At 37.0% G+C, this 17,884-nt stretch overlaps 1 protein-coding gene across 5 annotated transcripts in view; it reads left to right on the forward strand.

Annotated features, from left to right (window-relative positions):
• The window catches only part of LOC133657403 (sorbin and SH3 domain-containing protein 1), a 140,528-nt gene that overhangs the window by 57,945 nt on the left and 64,699 nt on the right, over positions 1–17,884 (forward strand). For all 5 annotated transcript variants that reach the window (XM_062058696.1, XM_062058692.1, XM_062058694.1 and 2 more), the window contains exons 5-6: positions 10,923–11,014; positions 16,691–16,832. In XM_062058696.1, coding sequence (XP_061914680.1) covers positions 10,923–11,014; positions 16,691–16,832 — 234 coding nt within the window. The remainder of the gene's footprint in view (positions 1–10,922; positions 11,015–16,690; positions 16,833–17,884) is intronic.

Below are 17,884 nucleotides of genomic sequence, written 5' to 3' on the forward strand. Positions count from 1 at the left end.
GTAAAAATATTCCCTTTTTCCCTGTCGTACACATATTACAATTTGGAACCATGTTAAAGCCACACATTTTGTTTTTGTTTTTGGTGGTGACTACTGACTTCCTAGCCGGAAAAGAAAAAGCATTTCATTGTCTGTCCTTCATAACTAAGCCCCACCCTCTTTTAACGTACCCCGTTATAGAACTGTCATTGGATAAACTCCGAACTTGTCCCACCCATCGACAAGACAAAATTAAATATGATTGGATTTTGTTTCTTTCATAATTTTCGGCTTTTTTTTAATATTCAACTACATTTTCAGTTAATTGTGTTGTCGTCTTTAGTCAACGTGCCTTTGTTTTCATTAAATATCGTCTTATTTTTACCTGCTCCGATGTAAAAAAACAAAAAAAACAAATAAAATATACAGTTTCCAGCCCAGGGCGAGCACTCCTATCTTTATGGGTGGGCACGGCCTGACCAGGACCATCCATGACTCCGGGCTGTCCACATCATTTTACTATCCAAGTGGGAGGCATGATTTATGATGTAGAATTAACTTTCACAAGCTCCGAGGTGAGAAAGCAGCTCACCAGCTAATGATGTCAATACAGCAGCAGAAGGAAGTTGCCTCTCTCTGATCAATGCTCCGCTAAATGTAGGACCTTAACATTAGCGCTTATAATAACAATATTGCTAATACTTGGTTAATAGGTCACAAAATGTAAATGGATTATTGTTCGTGCTTTTTGGATTGTTATTTATTTGGTTTTATGGCTGCAACATGACGTCATGGCTTCCATTGACTCCATTGTAAGCAGACTTTTGTGTACATTTATTTAGGAGTTAGAATGCTTTAAATAAAATACACAAGTGTTCTTGTCGCTCATAGGGATTGTGAATTATAGGCAAAATTCCACAAAATTAAGTGCAGTTCCCCTTTAAAAAACAAGTTTGGTGGAATGTAATAATAATAATAATAAAAATGGATTAGATTTTATATCGCACTTTTCTATTATTAGAAACTCAAAGGGCTCACAGAGAAGTGGGAACCCATCATTCATTCACACCTACATTTGCAGCCACAGCTGCCCTGGGGCAGACTGACAGAAGTGAGGCTGCCAGTTTGCGCGTACGGCCCCTCCGACCACCACCTATCATTCATTCATCATTCATTCACCAGTCTGAGCGGCACCGGGGGCAAGGGTGAAGTGTCCTGCCCAAGGACACAACGGCAGCGATTTGGATGTCAAGAGGCGAGGAGCGAACCTGTAACCCTCAGGTTTCTGGCACAGCCGCTCTACCCACTACGCCATACTGCCCCTATAATACTGTAGTAGCAAAACAAACAAAAAACAGCACAGTAAAATCTGTATGGCGAATGGAAATGTTACATTAATTTAGACAGGGGTCCTCAATAGGTGGCCTGTCAAACGTCACCCAAATAAAGAAACAATACCGTTTTATGGTATTTAATGGCCTATGCACCCAAGGATAAACTGAGGTCCAATAAGCAGAATGTTATTTACACAATTTGTCTTACACTTTTTTTTTATGTGCATTTTTTTATACTTTTTTAATCAAATTTGAATGTAATTTGATACATGTTTTGAACTAAACCAAATTAATGGAAAATAAATTGTTTTAACATCATTAAAACATAAATGCATAAACCTTTCTAAATCATCTACCTCCAGGACCAGAACACGAGACCAATTCCTGACAGTGATGGTGCCGGAAGCGGTTAGGAATACTTCTGTTGAAAAGCCAAGTTGTTCATTATATGGCGTTTTGCAAGCGCTTATTCATCCAAAACGTGCCCCCTATGGATCACGAGGCCCTACACACAGTATGTGGTCTGGCTATAGGGCCCTAATTGAGTAATGACGCTTGCTTTCTGAACCTGTGTTCAGATCCCAGTCAGGGTGAACAATAACATGTCATTTTGGGCAGCATGGCTCAGGTGGTAGAGTGGTTGGCCCCCAACCTGATGGTTGTGAGTTCCAACCCTTAGTTTCCCTGTGACCATGTTGAAATATCCCTGAGCAAGATACTGAACCCCCAGTTGCTCCTGATGCTGCCTAATCAGTAGGTGAATGTGGTAAACGTGGCAAGCGCTTCCAGGAACAGGAAGAGAAAAATGACTGCCGCCACTTTAAACCACCCCAAGCGAAAACATTGACAATATGCGAACATTTCACTCTAAACGCATCAAAAACAAGAATAACTTGCTCAATTTGCAAAGTGGATCTTACTTTTCAGGGCAGTACGTCTGAGATGCGGGAGCATTTAATGTGAAGGCTTGTCGGACAGCTGTAAGATACTCTAGTTAGCTTGTTAGCTAGCTCTCTAAGAACAGAGACAGAGTTCTGAGAAAAATAGCTTTAAGTGTAGAGCCAGTGGCGGCCGTGTGTTTCCCACCTAGGCCTTCAGCGATGTCCAACTTCAATGATTACCTCTAAAAATACCATCATTTATGTCACCACATGACCATTGCTGGAGAAATACTATACAGAAACACATTTACGCACTACTGGGCATTGTACAAAATGGGTTATTTTCTGGCGCATTTAAAAATCAATAAACCCGCATCAGCAATTCAAACATATCTTATGTGGTACTGTCAAAATTAAAATTGCAAAAAACATATTAAACGTGAAAAAATTAAGAAATAAAATATTTGGACTCACATTTCATCGACAGCTGAGCTAGCTTCCAGGGTTGGCCAACATGGTCTCACAAGATGTAGTTTATTTTTAAATATCCTTCTTGAAAATGGCCTTGCAAATATATGTGTTGTCTTGTCTAATCATAAAAGATGCAGAATAGGCGTGTTGGCAGAGTTCTTAAATATTACTCCACAGCGTGCTCATCATTAACATCCAGCTGCCGGCATGTCTCCATTCAACAACCTAAACTGGGCTACTGCGCATGCTCTTCACTACTGTGGCATGCTGGGTAATGGAGTTCTTATGTTAGCTAGCTCATAACATAACAATATATATCCGCCTTAGGCCAGCTAGAAGGCCTTACTAACAACAACTCGTGATCTGATTGGCTATCGCAACTGTCTGTCAAATGTTTGTGTCCGTTCACTGACAGTGCACAGACGCCCACATTGTTGATTCTGAAGGCTCTGGGCATATTTGGTACAGCATGGCAACATAAGCTAGCTGAATTCTGATTGGATAAAAACTCTGTAACCTAAAAACAACAGCGCTGGAAGGAGCATAATATGACATGAAGAGAATATGAATAATGTTAGATATTTAGGGAAAGTAAATAAAATAATACTTGTATCTTTAATTATGATCATAATTTCTGGTTATGTTAGGCCAGCAGAGAAGGCCTTGCTGGCCCTGACGGCACACCACTGTGTAGAGCTAAACGTTGTCTAGATACCTTTGCGCGGCTAACACATCATCATCACAAAATGTTATTTTGGAGGAAGCTAGATGGCTTCAATGTTGTTTTGTTTGTTGTTATTGCTGCTATTTGGACTGTCCATTTGTTCACATGTTTTTGTTTGGACAAAAGTTTAATATAATTATAATTTTGGTAAAAGCCTAATAGGCAGCTCAGTTACACTCCAAATAATATTTCTGTAAGAAGTAGTCATCTTTATTGTTAGTTAGAACACGCAGCTGAAGCTGAATTTAAAAGCCAATGGTTAAATTAGATCAACTGAATACGCTTAATAATACAACTAGCCGACTCATCTTTAAGATAGTCGATGACTAATCGATTATCAAATTAGTCGTTGGTGGCAGCCTTACTGTCTGCTGAAAAAAATATGGCTGTATGAGTAAATGTAATTCTGGACCCCCGATTTAAGAAGTTTATCCAGAGGTAACAAAAAAAAAAATCAAAGACATGCCTATTGGACATTTGTTTAGCTGTCAGAGTTATATAACTAATCATGTTTTGAAGCATGTCCGTGGTCGTTAGGCAACCCGGGGTCATGACAAAGGGCAATTGCTCATATTTTCATTTGTGTGTCAAAGAGCCTTTTGTCGCATTGTGCCCACACTGCACTTTGCTGCAGAGGCCTTGACTGTGGGCCTGTTTGTGGCGTCCAGCACATCGTGACAGTGCTGGAGGCCAGCCAAGTACTTTGGGGAGATGCTTTAATTGTTGTAGCGTCCGACTATAAAGGCCACGGCTACAATGAGGCTTTGCAGCTCACTGAATAGGCACTTTGTTCTGGTGACAAAATTCAAAGATGGTGGGAGATGTTCTCTTCCCTTTTTCCGGGTGATAGCAACATACATTGGAACTCACTTATTTCAACGCCGACCGATCGACCGACTGATCGACATAGCTGAAACTGAAACCGAAAGTATTGCCTGCTCATGTACATTGAAACATAAGGAGAATGTGTGATAATTAATGATGGTTTAAACTTTGGTAGATTGTTGACATGGTTTTGCTCCATTTTCTGCATATCTATTCCTCTGTTTAAAGGTGGGTGTCAAAGTGTGATTAAGCACAAAAAATATTACATTAATCATGTAAAATGCAGATATATATTACACAGTTTATTTTGACCACACATGCGCCGTTATGTTACCCGCGACACGAGTACAGTCATATATCAGTGCAAAGGGTGTGAAGATACTCAGATTGATGTGCTCACTTCGCTTCAAAATACACCCTGATGGTACTTCTGATTAAACTGTTACCAAGTTTGGAGTAAATAAATGACTAAAATGAATGATAAATAAATGAGTAAAACATAAACAAATGTTCCTGTATGGCATTCTGACAAATGCATTTTTGTCATAATATTGGGCTCTTTTTTTAGGTGAATATAAATTATTCAAGAGATTGGTAATCTGCGATTAATCACGAGTCATCTAAATTCATGTGATTCAACTGGTTTAAAGATTTAATATGACATTGTAGCGACAGGAGTGTTGTGTATCATTCTCTACACTCTAGTATTCATGTTAGAAAAATATATATATGTGTTGTACAGACAAATAAATAAATATTATTAAGTTCTCAATAGTGCTCTAATGGAGAAGCACTGCAGTGTAAGATATATAGGGGGGGTTTTAAACGCTAATAAAAGGCTAAGTTGTGACATTACAATATTCTTTACTCTTGTGCAACAGAGCTGCTGTGGTAATTCCATTATGTCTTGACTACAATTACAATAAAGCTTTAGTGCATGCACAAATCGTTCTAAAAGTCTAGTCAGTCTAAACAAATCTAGGTTAATACTGCCATGCTTTTATTTTTAAGCTTATTTTACACTGACTGAACAGGAAATCACTGTTTTGAATCTCATTTTGCATTGAACAGGAAGTCACTGTGTTTAATGCTGAACGCCGCTTGACGATAATGAGGAAATTGACAGATGACTATCGACATATTTAAAACAATCTTTAATAGAAATGATCCCTTCAGGTCTCAAATTTTGTGTGGAGAAAAACAGTCGACCATTTTTGCCGATATAGACTTATATGGAGTTAAGTATGGTGTACCCCAATGTTCAATTTTAGCACCTGTCCTCTTTTCTTTATACATGCTTCCCCTGGGTGCAGTTTTTAAAAAGCACAATGTCTCTTTTCAAATATATATTCAAATATATCTGCCTATAACAGTAAGCAATACCCAGGTTGCCATGACTACTCTGTGAATTATGTGAATTATATTTATAGAGCGCTTTTCTCTAGTGATTCAAAGCACTTTTACATAGTTAAACCCAATATCTAAGTTACATTTAAACCAGTGTGGGTGGCACTGGGAGCAGGTGGGTAAAGTGTCTTGCCCAAGGTCACAACGGTAGTAACTAGCATGTCAGAAGCGGGGATCGAACCTGGAACCCTCAAGTTGCTGGCACAGCCGCTCTACCAACCGAGCTATACCGCCCTTCAATAAAAGTGTTGTATGTAAAAGTAAAAGAATGGTTGGGAGCCAAATTTGTATACTTACACAAAACACAGAAATGGTCGTTTTTGGTCAAACAAACCTGCTGCAGGGTCATGAAAGTGGTATTAGTCCTCTGTTCTCATATTGCCACACATCAGCAAGGAGCTTTGGAGTCACTTTTGACAGCTTGCTTAAGCTGGACAAACAAATTAGCTCTGTCATTAAATCTAGCTTCTTTCAGCTAAGACTCCTTGCAAAAATAAAACAGTATCTTCCACAGGCTGACTTTGAAAGTGCTATCCCATTTGTGACGTCAGGCCTGATTACTGTAATTAAAGGCCTACTGAAATGATTTTTTTTATTTAAACGGGGATAGCAGATCTATTCTATGTGTCATACTTGATCATTTCGCGATATTGCCATATTTTTGCTGAAAGGATTTAGTAGAGAACATCGACGATAAATTTCGCAACTTTTGGCCTGTACCGGAAGTAGCGTGACGTCACAGGTTGAAAGGCTCCTCACATTTCCCCATTGTTTACACCAGCAGCGAGGGCAATTCGGACCGAGAAAGCGACGATTACCCCATTAATTTGAGCCAGGATGAAAGATTCGTGGATGAGGAACGTAAGAGTGAAGGACTAGAGTGCAGTGCAGGACGCATCTTCTTTCGCTCTGACCGTAACTTAGGTACAAGCTGGCTCATTGGATTCCACACTCTCTCCTTTTTCTATTGTGGATCACGCATTTGTATTTTAAACCACCTCGGATACTATATCCTCTTGAAAATGAGAGTCGAGAACGCGAAATGGACATTCACAGTGACTTTTATCTCCACGACAATACATCGGCGAAGCACTTTAGCTACGGAGCTAACGTGATAGCATCGGGCTTAACTGCAGATAGAAACAAAAGAAATAAACCCCTGACTGGAAGGATAGACAGAAAATCAACAATACTATTAAACCATGGACCTGTAACTACACGGTTAATGCTTTCCAGCCTGGTGAAGCTTAACAATGCTGTTGCTAACGACGCCATTGAAGCTAACTTAGCAACGGGACCTCACAGAGCTATGCTAAAAACATTAGCTATCCACCTACGCCAGCCAGCCCTCATCTGCTCATCAACACCCGTCTTCACCTGCGTTCCAGCGATCGACGGAGCGACGAAGGACTTCACCCGATCATCAATGCGGTCGGCGGCTAGCGTCGGATAGCACGTCTGCTATCCAAGTCAAAGTCCTCCTGGTTGTGTTGCTGCAGCCATCCGCTAATACACCGATCCCACCTACAGCTTTCTTCTTTGCAGTCTCCATTGTTCATTAAACAAATTGCAAAAGATTCACCAACACAGATGTCCAGAATACTGTGGAATTTTGAGATGAAAACCGAGCTTTTCATCTCACCCAGCGGCAATGCAGGCAGAGCTGCTGCGAGCATAGCAGAGTGCGCACATGAACAGCTGCAGCGCACACCCGGAGCTCCTGTTTTCTTTTTGGGTGACTTTAACCATTGTAAACTGGAGACTGCCTTGCCGGGCTTTGAACAATTTGTAAAATGTGACACAAGAAATGACAAGATTCTAGATAAATGCTATGGCAATATAAAGGGGGGATATTCAGCAAAACCAAAGCCCCCCCTTTCCAACTCGGATCACAACACCATACATCTAATACCCACATATAAATCTGTTTTTAAATCAATTAAACCTGAGCATAAGACAATTAATGTGTGGTCAGACGATGCTATTGAGACACTGAAGGGGTGTTTCATGTGCACAGACTGGTCCCTGTTCCATGCACTAGGACTAGATGAGGCTACAGTAACTATAACGGACTACATTGAGTTTTGTGTTGGCAATGTGGTACCCAAGAAAAACATTGTAGTATATCCCAATAACAAACCCTATGTAACAAAAGAAATAAAAGACTGCATAAATAGGAAAAAGCAGGCCTTTAGAAGTAAAGACAGAGCAGGACTGTCAGTTGTCCAAAAAGAACTCAAACAACTTCTCACTAATGCAAGAGAACAACATAGGCAAACAATGGAACATCATCTCCAAATGTCAAATACAAAAAAACTTTGGGACACAATGAAATCAGTCACTAATATGAACCCTGCAAAGAAACAAATCATCACCCTGGATGAGCAGCAAAAATCAAATGAGCTAAATGACTTTTATTTGAGATTCGACCATCAAAACTTCTCTCAGGAGTGTGACAGTGTTTTGCAGTCCCTGCCAGACACTGATGACACCTGCTGCCTGGAAGTCGACCCGACCAGCATTCGCCGTCTCTTTAGTAGAGTACGTACAGGCAAGGCCGCAGGCCCTGACGGCCTCCCAGCTTTTTTGCTCAAAAGCTGTGCAGAGGAACTAACTACAGCATGGTGTCCAATATTCCAACAGTCACTTAACACTCACACTGTTCCAGCTCTGTGGAAGAAGTCAATTATAACTCCAGTGCCTAAAAAGCCCGGTGTCACAGTAAACAACGACTTTCGTCCCGTAGCTCTCACTTCGATTGTTATGAAATGTTTTGAAAAATTTGTTGTGTCACTGCTCATGAAGGATGTCAAGCCAAAGTTAGATGTGTACCAGTTTGCGTACAAGCAGGAATGCAGTACTGATGATGCAATCCTTTGCACCTTGCACTTTATCTCCAAGCACCTTGAGAACACAAAAGCTTATGCTAGAATTTTATTTGTTGATTTTAGCTCAGCTTTTAATACAGTGCAAATTCACATACTCTTGGAGAAGCTCAAAGACATGGGTGTAAACTCCACCTTGATCAAATGGTTCCACTCTTTTTTAACAAACAGAACACAGCAAGTGAAGGTCAACAGAACACTGTCAGACACCAAACACTGCAACACAGGCGTCCCACAGGGTTGTGTTGTATCACCAACACTGTTTACATTGTACACCAATGATTGTAGGACTGTGCACCCTAACAATTATATGGTGAAATTTGCGGACGATACCGTGCTCCTAAGCCTTCTACACAAGGATACGGACCCCTCTGTGTACCAAGACGAGATAGACCTATTTATTAGGTGGTGTGATACCAACTATCTTATTTTAAATGTGACCAAGACACAGGAAATGGTTTTGGATCCGAGGAAAGTGACTGACCATAAGCCAGTGGTCATCAAAAATCAGGAAATCACCCAGGTATCCTCATATAAATATTTAGGGATTCATATTGATAATCTTCTCTGCTGGAAGACACATATTGACAAACTGTGCAATAGACTGCAACAGAGGCTATATTTTTTGCGAAGATTAAGATTGTACGGCGTAAGCACCCACATCATGATGATTTTCTACCGTGCCATTGTAGAGAGCATCATTAGATACGGGATCACCTCATGGTTTGGCAACCTAACCGTTAAGCTAAAAAGCAAACTGGCCGGCATGCATAAAACGGCAATGAAAATCGTAGGGAGGAAAGAATATGAGCCTATACAGAGCATCTATGAGCAGGCAGTTAGGAAAAAAGCTAAGAAAATTATTTCCAACTCCCAACACCCGCTCTTCCCTGAATATAGAACCCTGCCATCAGGGAGAAGACTCCGGGTCCCACTATGCAAATCGAACCGCCTTAAATTATCATTTGTCCCAGCCTCCATTAAGCTGACCAACAAGGTGCAATAGAATGTTAATACATAGGTTAGCACTTTTTTAGCACATAGCACTTTAGAACTAAGCACTTTAGCACAAAGCACTTTATCTATGAGCTCTAGTGCAATGTACACTGGCACTTTATCTTTATCTCCATACTGTAGATTTTATGCCTACATCAAAGTGCCATCTATGTCTATCAAGCTCCATGTTCTGATGTTTAAATGTTAGTTGTCTGGTTGTAGTTGTGTCTGCGCTTGTGTTTTTGTTCTGTTGTTTTTGTGTATGTTAAGAAAGCAATGATGCACTGTGCCCAAGACAAATTTCCCCGCGGGGACAATAAAGTTGAACCTTGAACCTTGAACCTTGCTTTTTGTATTGGATACAATGTGTCCGAATACTTCCGTTTCAACGATTGACGTCACGCGCATACGTCATCATACATAGACGTTTTCAACCGGAAGTTTCGCGGGAAATTTAAAATTGCACTTTATAAGTTAACCCGGCCGTATTGGCATGTGTTGCAATGTTAAGATTTCATCATTTATATATAAACTATAAGACTGCGTGGTCGGTAGTAGTGGGTTTCAGTAGGCCTTTAAGACCTGGATCAGGGCTCTCTCCAGCGGCTGCAGCGCTTGCAGAACTTGCAGAACTTGCTGTTCATTTTTTAACCAAAACCCATGAGCACATTACCCCTGTACTGGCTTCCCTTTATTGGCTCCAAGTTACTTTTAGAGTTCATTTTAAAATTGTACTTGTTGTTTTTAAATGCTTACACCAAGAAGCCCCGCCCTATCTTATTGAGCTGCTGCAGCATTATTGTCCCAGATGGACTCTGAGGTCTTCAGAGCAGCTCCTTCTGGCTGTCCCAAAAACTAGGCTAAAAACCAGAGGAGATAGAGCCTTCTCAGTGGCAGGGACCAGACTGTGGAACGACCTTGCACTATCTATTAGGTCCTCTCGGTCTCTGAGCCAATTTAAATCTAGGCTAAAAACAAATTTTTACTCCCTGGCGTTCAAATCCAGTTAGGCAGGATATCTTGGTTGTTTTTATTTCTTGTTTGATCCTTTTTTATTTATTTATTACATTTTAGTATTTCAGGTGATATATTGTATTTTATTCATTCTTCCGTGTTACCATGTAAATGTGACACTATGTGCCTCTTTTTTTGTTGCAAATTGTTTCTAATGTCTGTACAGCACTTTGGCCAACTGGGGTTGTTTTTAAATGTGTTATATAAATAAATAAACTGAACTATATGGACACTTTTGAATAGTAACAACACAGTGGACCGGGACGTAAGCAGGGCCGACTTAAGCGAATTCCACTGTATCTGTGCGTAAATTTATCAAATACCACCTTTCTGCTGTGGAATATACCAGGGATCATTATTTAGCAGGTTTGTTGTTTCCTCACTATCATATTTATGGACTCTGCAGGTGAATTCACAAGTCAAATAAATGGAGGATTGGCTAAAGGAAGTGACGGCATCATAGCTGATGTCCCCCGTGTAAACAACACACACTGCCAGGTATGTTTACTCTTACATGAGATCTCTGTGCTTTGGTATTGATGTATATTATGAATACGCATGCATATAATGTATAGTAGGATGTAACCAACAGCTGTCACATATCTTTATTTTACTGTAGGGAATGTTTGTATGGCCAAAATTATTTATATACTGCAGATAATGTGAATTGTAATTTGTCACTAATTAAATGTTGCAAAAAGGCCCGCGGGGAAGTCCGAAGTTTTAAAAAAATTATATATATATATATATATATATATATATATATATATATATATATATATATATATATATATATATATATATATATATATATATATATATATATATATATATATATATATATATATATATATATATATATATATATATATATATATATATATACCGGTGTATGTATATATATATATATATATATATATATATATATATATATATATATATATATATATATATATATATATATATATACATATATATATATTTTTATTTTTTTAATTTTTTTTTTTTTTAATTTTTTTTTTAATTTTTTATTTTTTTTTATTTTTTTATCTGTCCTTTCTAATCCATTTTCTTTGACTTGTTACTTTCGGTGTCTCCTAGCCGCTCAGGCAAATCATATTGTCTAAAAATGCATTTTTCCATCGATAGTGCGCACTCTTTCAGTCAATTAGTGCGTGACGAATATATATATATATATATATATATATATATATATATATATATATATATATATATATATATGCTGTATATATATATATATATATATATATATATGTATATATATATATATATATATATATATATATATATATATATATATATATATATATATATATATATATATATATATATATATATATATATATATATATATATATATATATATGCTGTATATATAAATATATATATATATATATATATATATATATATATATATACTGTATGTATGTATACACACAGCCCGGCCCCCGACCTGTTTTTTACACACTTTAAATGAATACTGTATTGTACATTAGTGCTCATTTTTAGACATATTAGTTCCCAGATCAATTACAGGCACTGTTTGTTTGTTTATTAGCTGCTACTCTTATATAGCAATCTATGTAGGGTTAAATGGGACAATATGTAAAAAATAAATACATCTTTAAATAATCACTTAAATGTGTAATTAATTATTACAATTGAATACATACATGTGTTATTTAATGTGTCATTAATTTATTTAATGTACAATTTACCTTCATTATTTTGTGATGTAATTAATTATTGATTTCATGATTTATTTTTTTAATGACACATATAAGTATTTTTTTTAAAAGTTGTATTTATTTATTTAAAAGATAACATTTGACTTACAGTGTGTAAAACGTAAATTGTTACCCCAGACTGTCCAAGTGAACTAAACACTGTAGGTTAGTGGTATACAGTGCAATCACTCAGTATTCACAGCGCTGCACTTTTTCCAAATGTTATGTTACAGCCTTATTCCAAAATGGAGAACATTTGTTTTTGTCCCCCTACTAACAATACCACATAATGACAATATGAAAAGTGTTTTTTGTTTTTTTTATTTTGCAAATTTAAAAAAAAATAAAAAAACACATGAATCAAGTCTCTTTGAATTCGATGCCACAAGCTTGGTACGTCTGTCTTTAGGCAATTTCACCCATTCCTCTTTACAGCACATCTCAATCTCCATGGGATTTGATGGGAAGCGTTGGTTTTCATGCAGGATGTTTCTGTACATTGCTGCATTCATTTTACCCTCTAGCCCAGGGGTCACGCGGGCCTGTTATAAAAATAAAAAAATAAAAATAATATTTTTTTTTTTTAAATTAAATCTACATAGAAAAAACACAAGATACACTTTCAGTCAGTGCATCAACCCAAACAACCTCCCCCATGCACACTCATCCACACCCACTCACACAAAAGGAGTTATTTCTTTCTGCTACCAATATTCTGGTTCCCACAACATAGACAACACATCTGCAAGGGACACAGTCCCTGAAGCACACATGATTGTATAGGCTGCTGGTCCACTAACATTTTCATTAATTACTATTTTTTATGTAATTATTTGTATATTGTTTTACTTTCTTTTTTATCCAAGAAAATGTTTTTTATTTATTTATCTTATTTTATTTTATTTTTTTAAAAAGGGCCTTATCTTCAACAGACCAGGTTGTCAATGAAATTAGATTTGTTTAAAGGGTTTTTTAAACCAGGCCCAGTCCAGATAATGTCCAAGTAGGACTCAGCAACACACACCTTCATTCATGTACACAGAAAAAAATTAGGGAACACAACAGATTGCATATAATTTATAAACAAAATTACATTTTCAAAATAAGCATTTATGTACAGTCCAGATTATGTCCAGGTCACTCAAATTAGGGAACACAACAACAGATATCATATAATCTATAAACATAATTATACTTTCAAAATAAGCCTTTGAGGACTTCTCATCTTTTTTTTAATGTTTTTTGGCATCATTATCGTTTTCAACCATGTAACTTTCTAAAGTTAGAAAATACTGAATAAATGTTTTAAAGAAAGTAATACTAAGTGAATATCTGTTTTTGGCCTTAAAAACAAAAACATTTTACCGAGTACTATAATTAAATTGACTAAATCATTATTGTCAATGAACTCTCCTAAAATAACAGAAACCACATTAAGCTTCATAAACAAACCAATCCTTAAACACATTTTTTCAACTTCCACCCAAAACAAAGACACAATATGACAATACCAAAACAAATGCAGGGTGGATTCAGGCTCCTGACAACAAAATCTGCAATCATCTGACTCTGTCATATTCCATAATTTTAACATTTTCCCTGTGGGTAAGAAGTTATAAATAATTTTAATTTGAAAATAACGATTTTGCACATAGATAGTGGTTTTATAGATTAGTTTGAATATGGCATCCCATGGCAACGGGCAGTCAAAAAAGTCCTCCCATTTTCCATTTGTGTTGTGATTTCTTTATTAAATAAAAATAATATATTTTTCTATTTATTTTAGTTCCTTTTTGCCAACTAGAATTTCTTATTAGAGGTTTACAAACTAATAATTTAGTAGTTCCATAATTAATTATTTGTTTCCATCTTTTCCCAATTACTCCAGTTAGTTGATAAAATGAAAAGCTTGAGCAAGCATCACCATACATAGCTCTAAATTCATCATACTTCATAATTTTACCATTCTCATTGATAATATCATTGACAAAAATGATTCCTCTTTCAAACATATTTTTCCAAAAGAAAGGCTTTCCATCTATTACAATATTAGAGTTCATCCATATTAACTGCTGCATAATATCGTCTCTTTTTTCTGGCACATAAAATTGAAAACACCACTATGAGTGGATTGTTTCCTTTATGAACTCCGCCATGTTTCCCAGCAGACTCTCTGGGAGGGGATCACTTGTAAAAAAGGATACAATTTCTTTTGATACAGTACATGTTTTTTGTCCAACAGGACATTTGTGTACCACTCAATGTTTAAATACATCTTTGGAACAATTGATGCTTTTAAAGACAGACACATAGCTTCAAGGTTGAGAAGTTTCAGGCCCCCATATTCATACTCTTTGTACAAAACCTTTCTTTTAATCTTTTCTGGTTTGCCGTTCCAGACAAAATCGAAGACCCTCCGCTCATAAATCTTAAAAAAGTTTTGTGATGGAGCTGGCAATGACAAAAACAAATAAATAAATTGAGGAATAATTAACGAGTTGGCAATAGACATTTTACCATACAAGGTTAGGGATTTCCCTTTCCATAATTGCATAATTTTGTCCAGCTTTCTTAGTCGATTATCATAATTTACTGAGCCTAGATCTTCCAGATTTTCTGGGACAACAACACCAAGTATGTTAACTGGTCCATCTGTCCACAAAACAGGCACTTTGCATTCCATTCGAAAGGACGTTCCCTTTAGATTTCCGATCCTTAACATTTTACATTTATCATAATTAAGCTTAAGGCCAGATTGCTGTGAAAATATGTCCAAAAGATTAAGAAGGTTCTGCAAACAATGAGGAAAAATCTTATCTTTGTGAATCAGCCTTTTCTGACATGAACTTCATCAAGAACAAACACAGAACACGCCTCACTGATGCACATCTGCAAGACTCACTCAGAGTTGCAGTGTCAAGTTACACACCAGAGTACAACACACTAGTTAACAGCATGAAATGCCAGGCTTCCCACTAACTGACAAAGAAACAGATAACAGATTTGGTGTCCAGTTCAAAGTGTGACATGATTTAAAAATTTGAGAGTTGACTTTTGTATTTTACATGAGTTATTATTTGTACAAACATGGTGCAAAGTAATTCATGATTTGTTAAAAAATGTTAGTGGCTAGCTAGTTAAAATGGGATATTGTGATTTCACAAGACTGTCTTAGAAGTGATCATTTGAAAATGTTCAATTTGAAAAATGTGCACTTAGAGAAAATATAAAAATAAAGTGTTGCATATTGATATTTATCTGTTTCTATATATATTTATTGTGAGAAATCATTAAGATGATCAGTGTTTCCACAAAGATAAATATCATTAATTATTAATAATAACAGAGTTAAAGGTAAATTCAGCAAATTGGCTACTTCTGGCAATTTATTTAAGTGTGTATCTAACTGGTAGCCCTTCGCATTAATCAGTACCCAAGAAGTAGCCCTTGGTTTCAAAAAGGTTGGTGACCCCTGCTCTAGCCTGACTGGTCTCCCAGTTCTTGCCGCTGAAAAACATCCCCACAGCATGACGCTGCCACCACCATACTTTATTGTAGGGATGGTATTGGCCTGGTGATGAGCGGTGTCTGATTTCCTCCAAACATGACGCCTGGCATTCACGCCAAAGAGTTCAATCTTTGTCTTATCAGACCAGATTATTTTGTTTCTTAGAGAGTCTTTCAGGTGCATTTTGGCAAACTTGTGCAAAGGAATGGCTTCCATGTGGCCACTGTATCTTACAGACCTGATTGGTGAATTGCTGCAGAAAAGGAAGGTCCTCATCTCTCCACAGAGAAATGCTGCAGCTCTGACAGAGTGACCATCAGGTTCTCGGTCACCTCCCTAACTAGACTGAGATGAATGCAGCAATGTACAGAGACATCCTGGATGTAAACCAACACTTCCCATACAACCTGGGGAGCATGAGAGGTGCTCCATAGAGGAATGCAATTAGAATTGGATAAAACTGCCCAAAGATAGGTGTACCAAGTTTGTGGCATTGTATTAAAAAAGACTTGATACTGTAATTGCTGCCAAAAGTATCGAGCAAATACTTACATTCATGTGATTTTTTTAGTTGTTTACTTTTTATTAATTTGCACAATTAAAAAAAAAATCCCACTATTATTATTGGGTATTGTCTGTAGAATTTAGAGGATAAAATAAATGTATTCCAATTTTGGAATAAGGCTATAACATAACAAAATGTGGAAAAAGTGAAGCGCTGTGAATACTATAAATGATATTGGACATGAAACTTCACCTTGTCAAAATGTAAAAAGTGACAAAAATAGCTCCATACACTTACTTTACTTAACCCAACTTTATTTTGCCAGTTGCGTTCCGGCTAAAATATACCCATTTACTACAGAAAATAAATCATATACATGGTTTGTGTACAAACATATTTCCTTTCACTTTCAGACCAATTCGCCAGAAAGCATAAAAGAAAACCAGGCTCCAACGTCATGTGACAACCAGAACTGTTTGCCATCACCCCCCAGCTCCGTCTATCCATGCACCAGCACAGTTAATCCCACAATAGTCCTGCTGCAACACAACAGAGGTGAGTCACACCAGCCTGTGAGGCGGGGATGGATCTTTTCAAATAGAAAGACCAAAACACCTTTTTTATTGACATGTCCTTGTAATTTTTTATATGATTTATTTTCAAATGTTAGTGCCTGGTCCTTCTCTGTGCTGCTATTAAGCAATGCTTGCTCTTCTGTATCATTGTGTCACTACTGTCCTTGTCCTTGTCTTTCTTCCGCAACAGAGCAGAAAAAACATATTTCTCATTTGAAAGGTATGCTCTGGGCTCTTTTTCATGTCTAATTGTTTTAAGTGCTTAAAAACCTAAAATAATAATTCTTTATTCATGTAGACACATTTCGTGCAGGCACTAAATCTGTGTTAAACTTGGTATAGATGTGTGCTTTGCAACATCCGTTGGTTTTAGCATCCAATACAACCCGCTACTCTTATACAAAAACATTTTAAAGGGGAACTGCACTTTTTGGGGGAATTTTGCCCATCATCCACAATCCTTAGGTGAGACAAGAACACACATGTATTTTACTTTTCTGTGCATTCTAAATAGTAAATAAAACAGCTTGTAAGATGCAGCTATCAAAGCATTTAATGGGGATATGATCTATTCTGCCAATTAAGCTCTCTAAAAAACACCCCAAAAACGTTTTATGTGTTTATAGTAACAGGCACATTCATGATAATAATTACAGTATTTTGGTCATTACCGTGACTTCTTCTGGGATGCTGACTGATCAGATGGTTGTATTTTAGCACATACTAAAAGATAAAATCCTCACTCCTTGGATAAAAAATGCTTTTTAACAATGTTGCGATGGTGGTATGCTGTATTCCATTTGTTGAACGCCAAGTTGAGAGCCATATAGTATCAAGTTGGTACATTGTGGATTTTCAAAGTTGACCATCTTCCCGACTTGGTGCCACAACCTTTGACTATACAGGTGAGATACATGATTTATTTCCAGCATTAACTTTTCAAAACTCAAAGGCAAATCAATAGCCAAAAAAAAACCCAACCAACTTAATTAGCAAGCTGGCTAATCGCTAGTTGTCGGAGGAGCAGTATAC

The sequence above is a fragment of the Entelurus aequoreus genome, linkage group LG09 (assembly GCF_033978785.1).
Source record: "Entelurus aequoreus isolate RoL-2023_Sb linkage group LG09, RoL_Eaeq_v1.1, whole genome shotgun sequence".
In the NCBI taxonomy this organism is placed as follows: Eukaryota; Metazoa; Chordata; class Actinopteri; order Syngnathiformes; family Syngnathidae; genus Entelurus; species Entelurus aequoreus.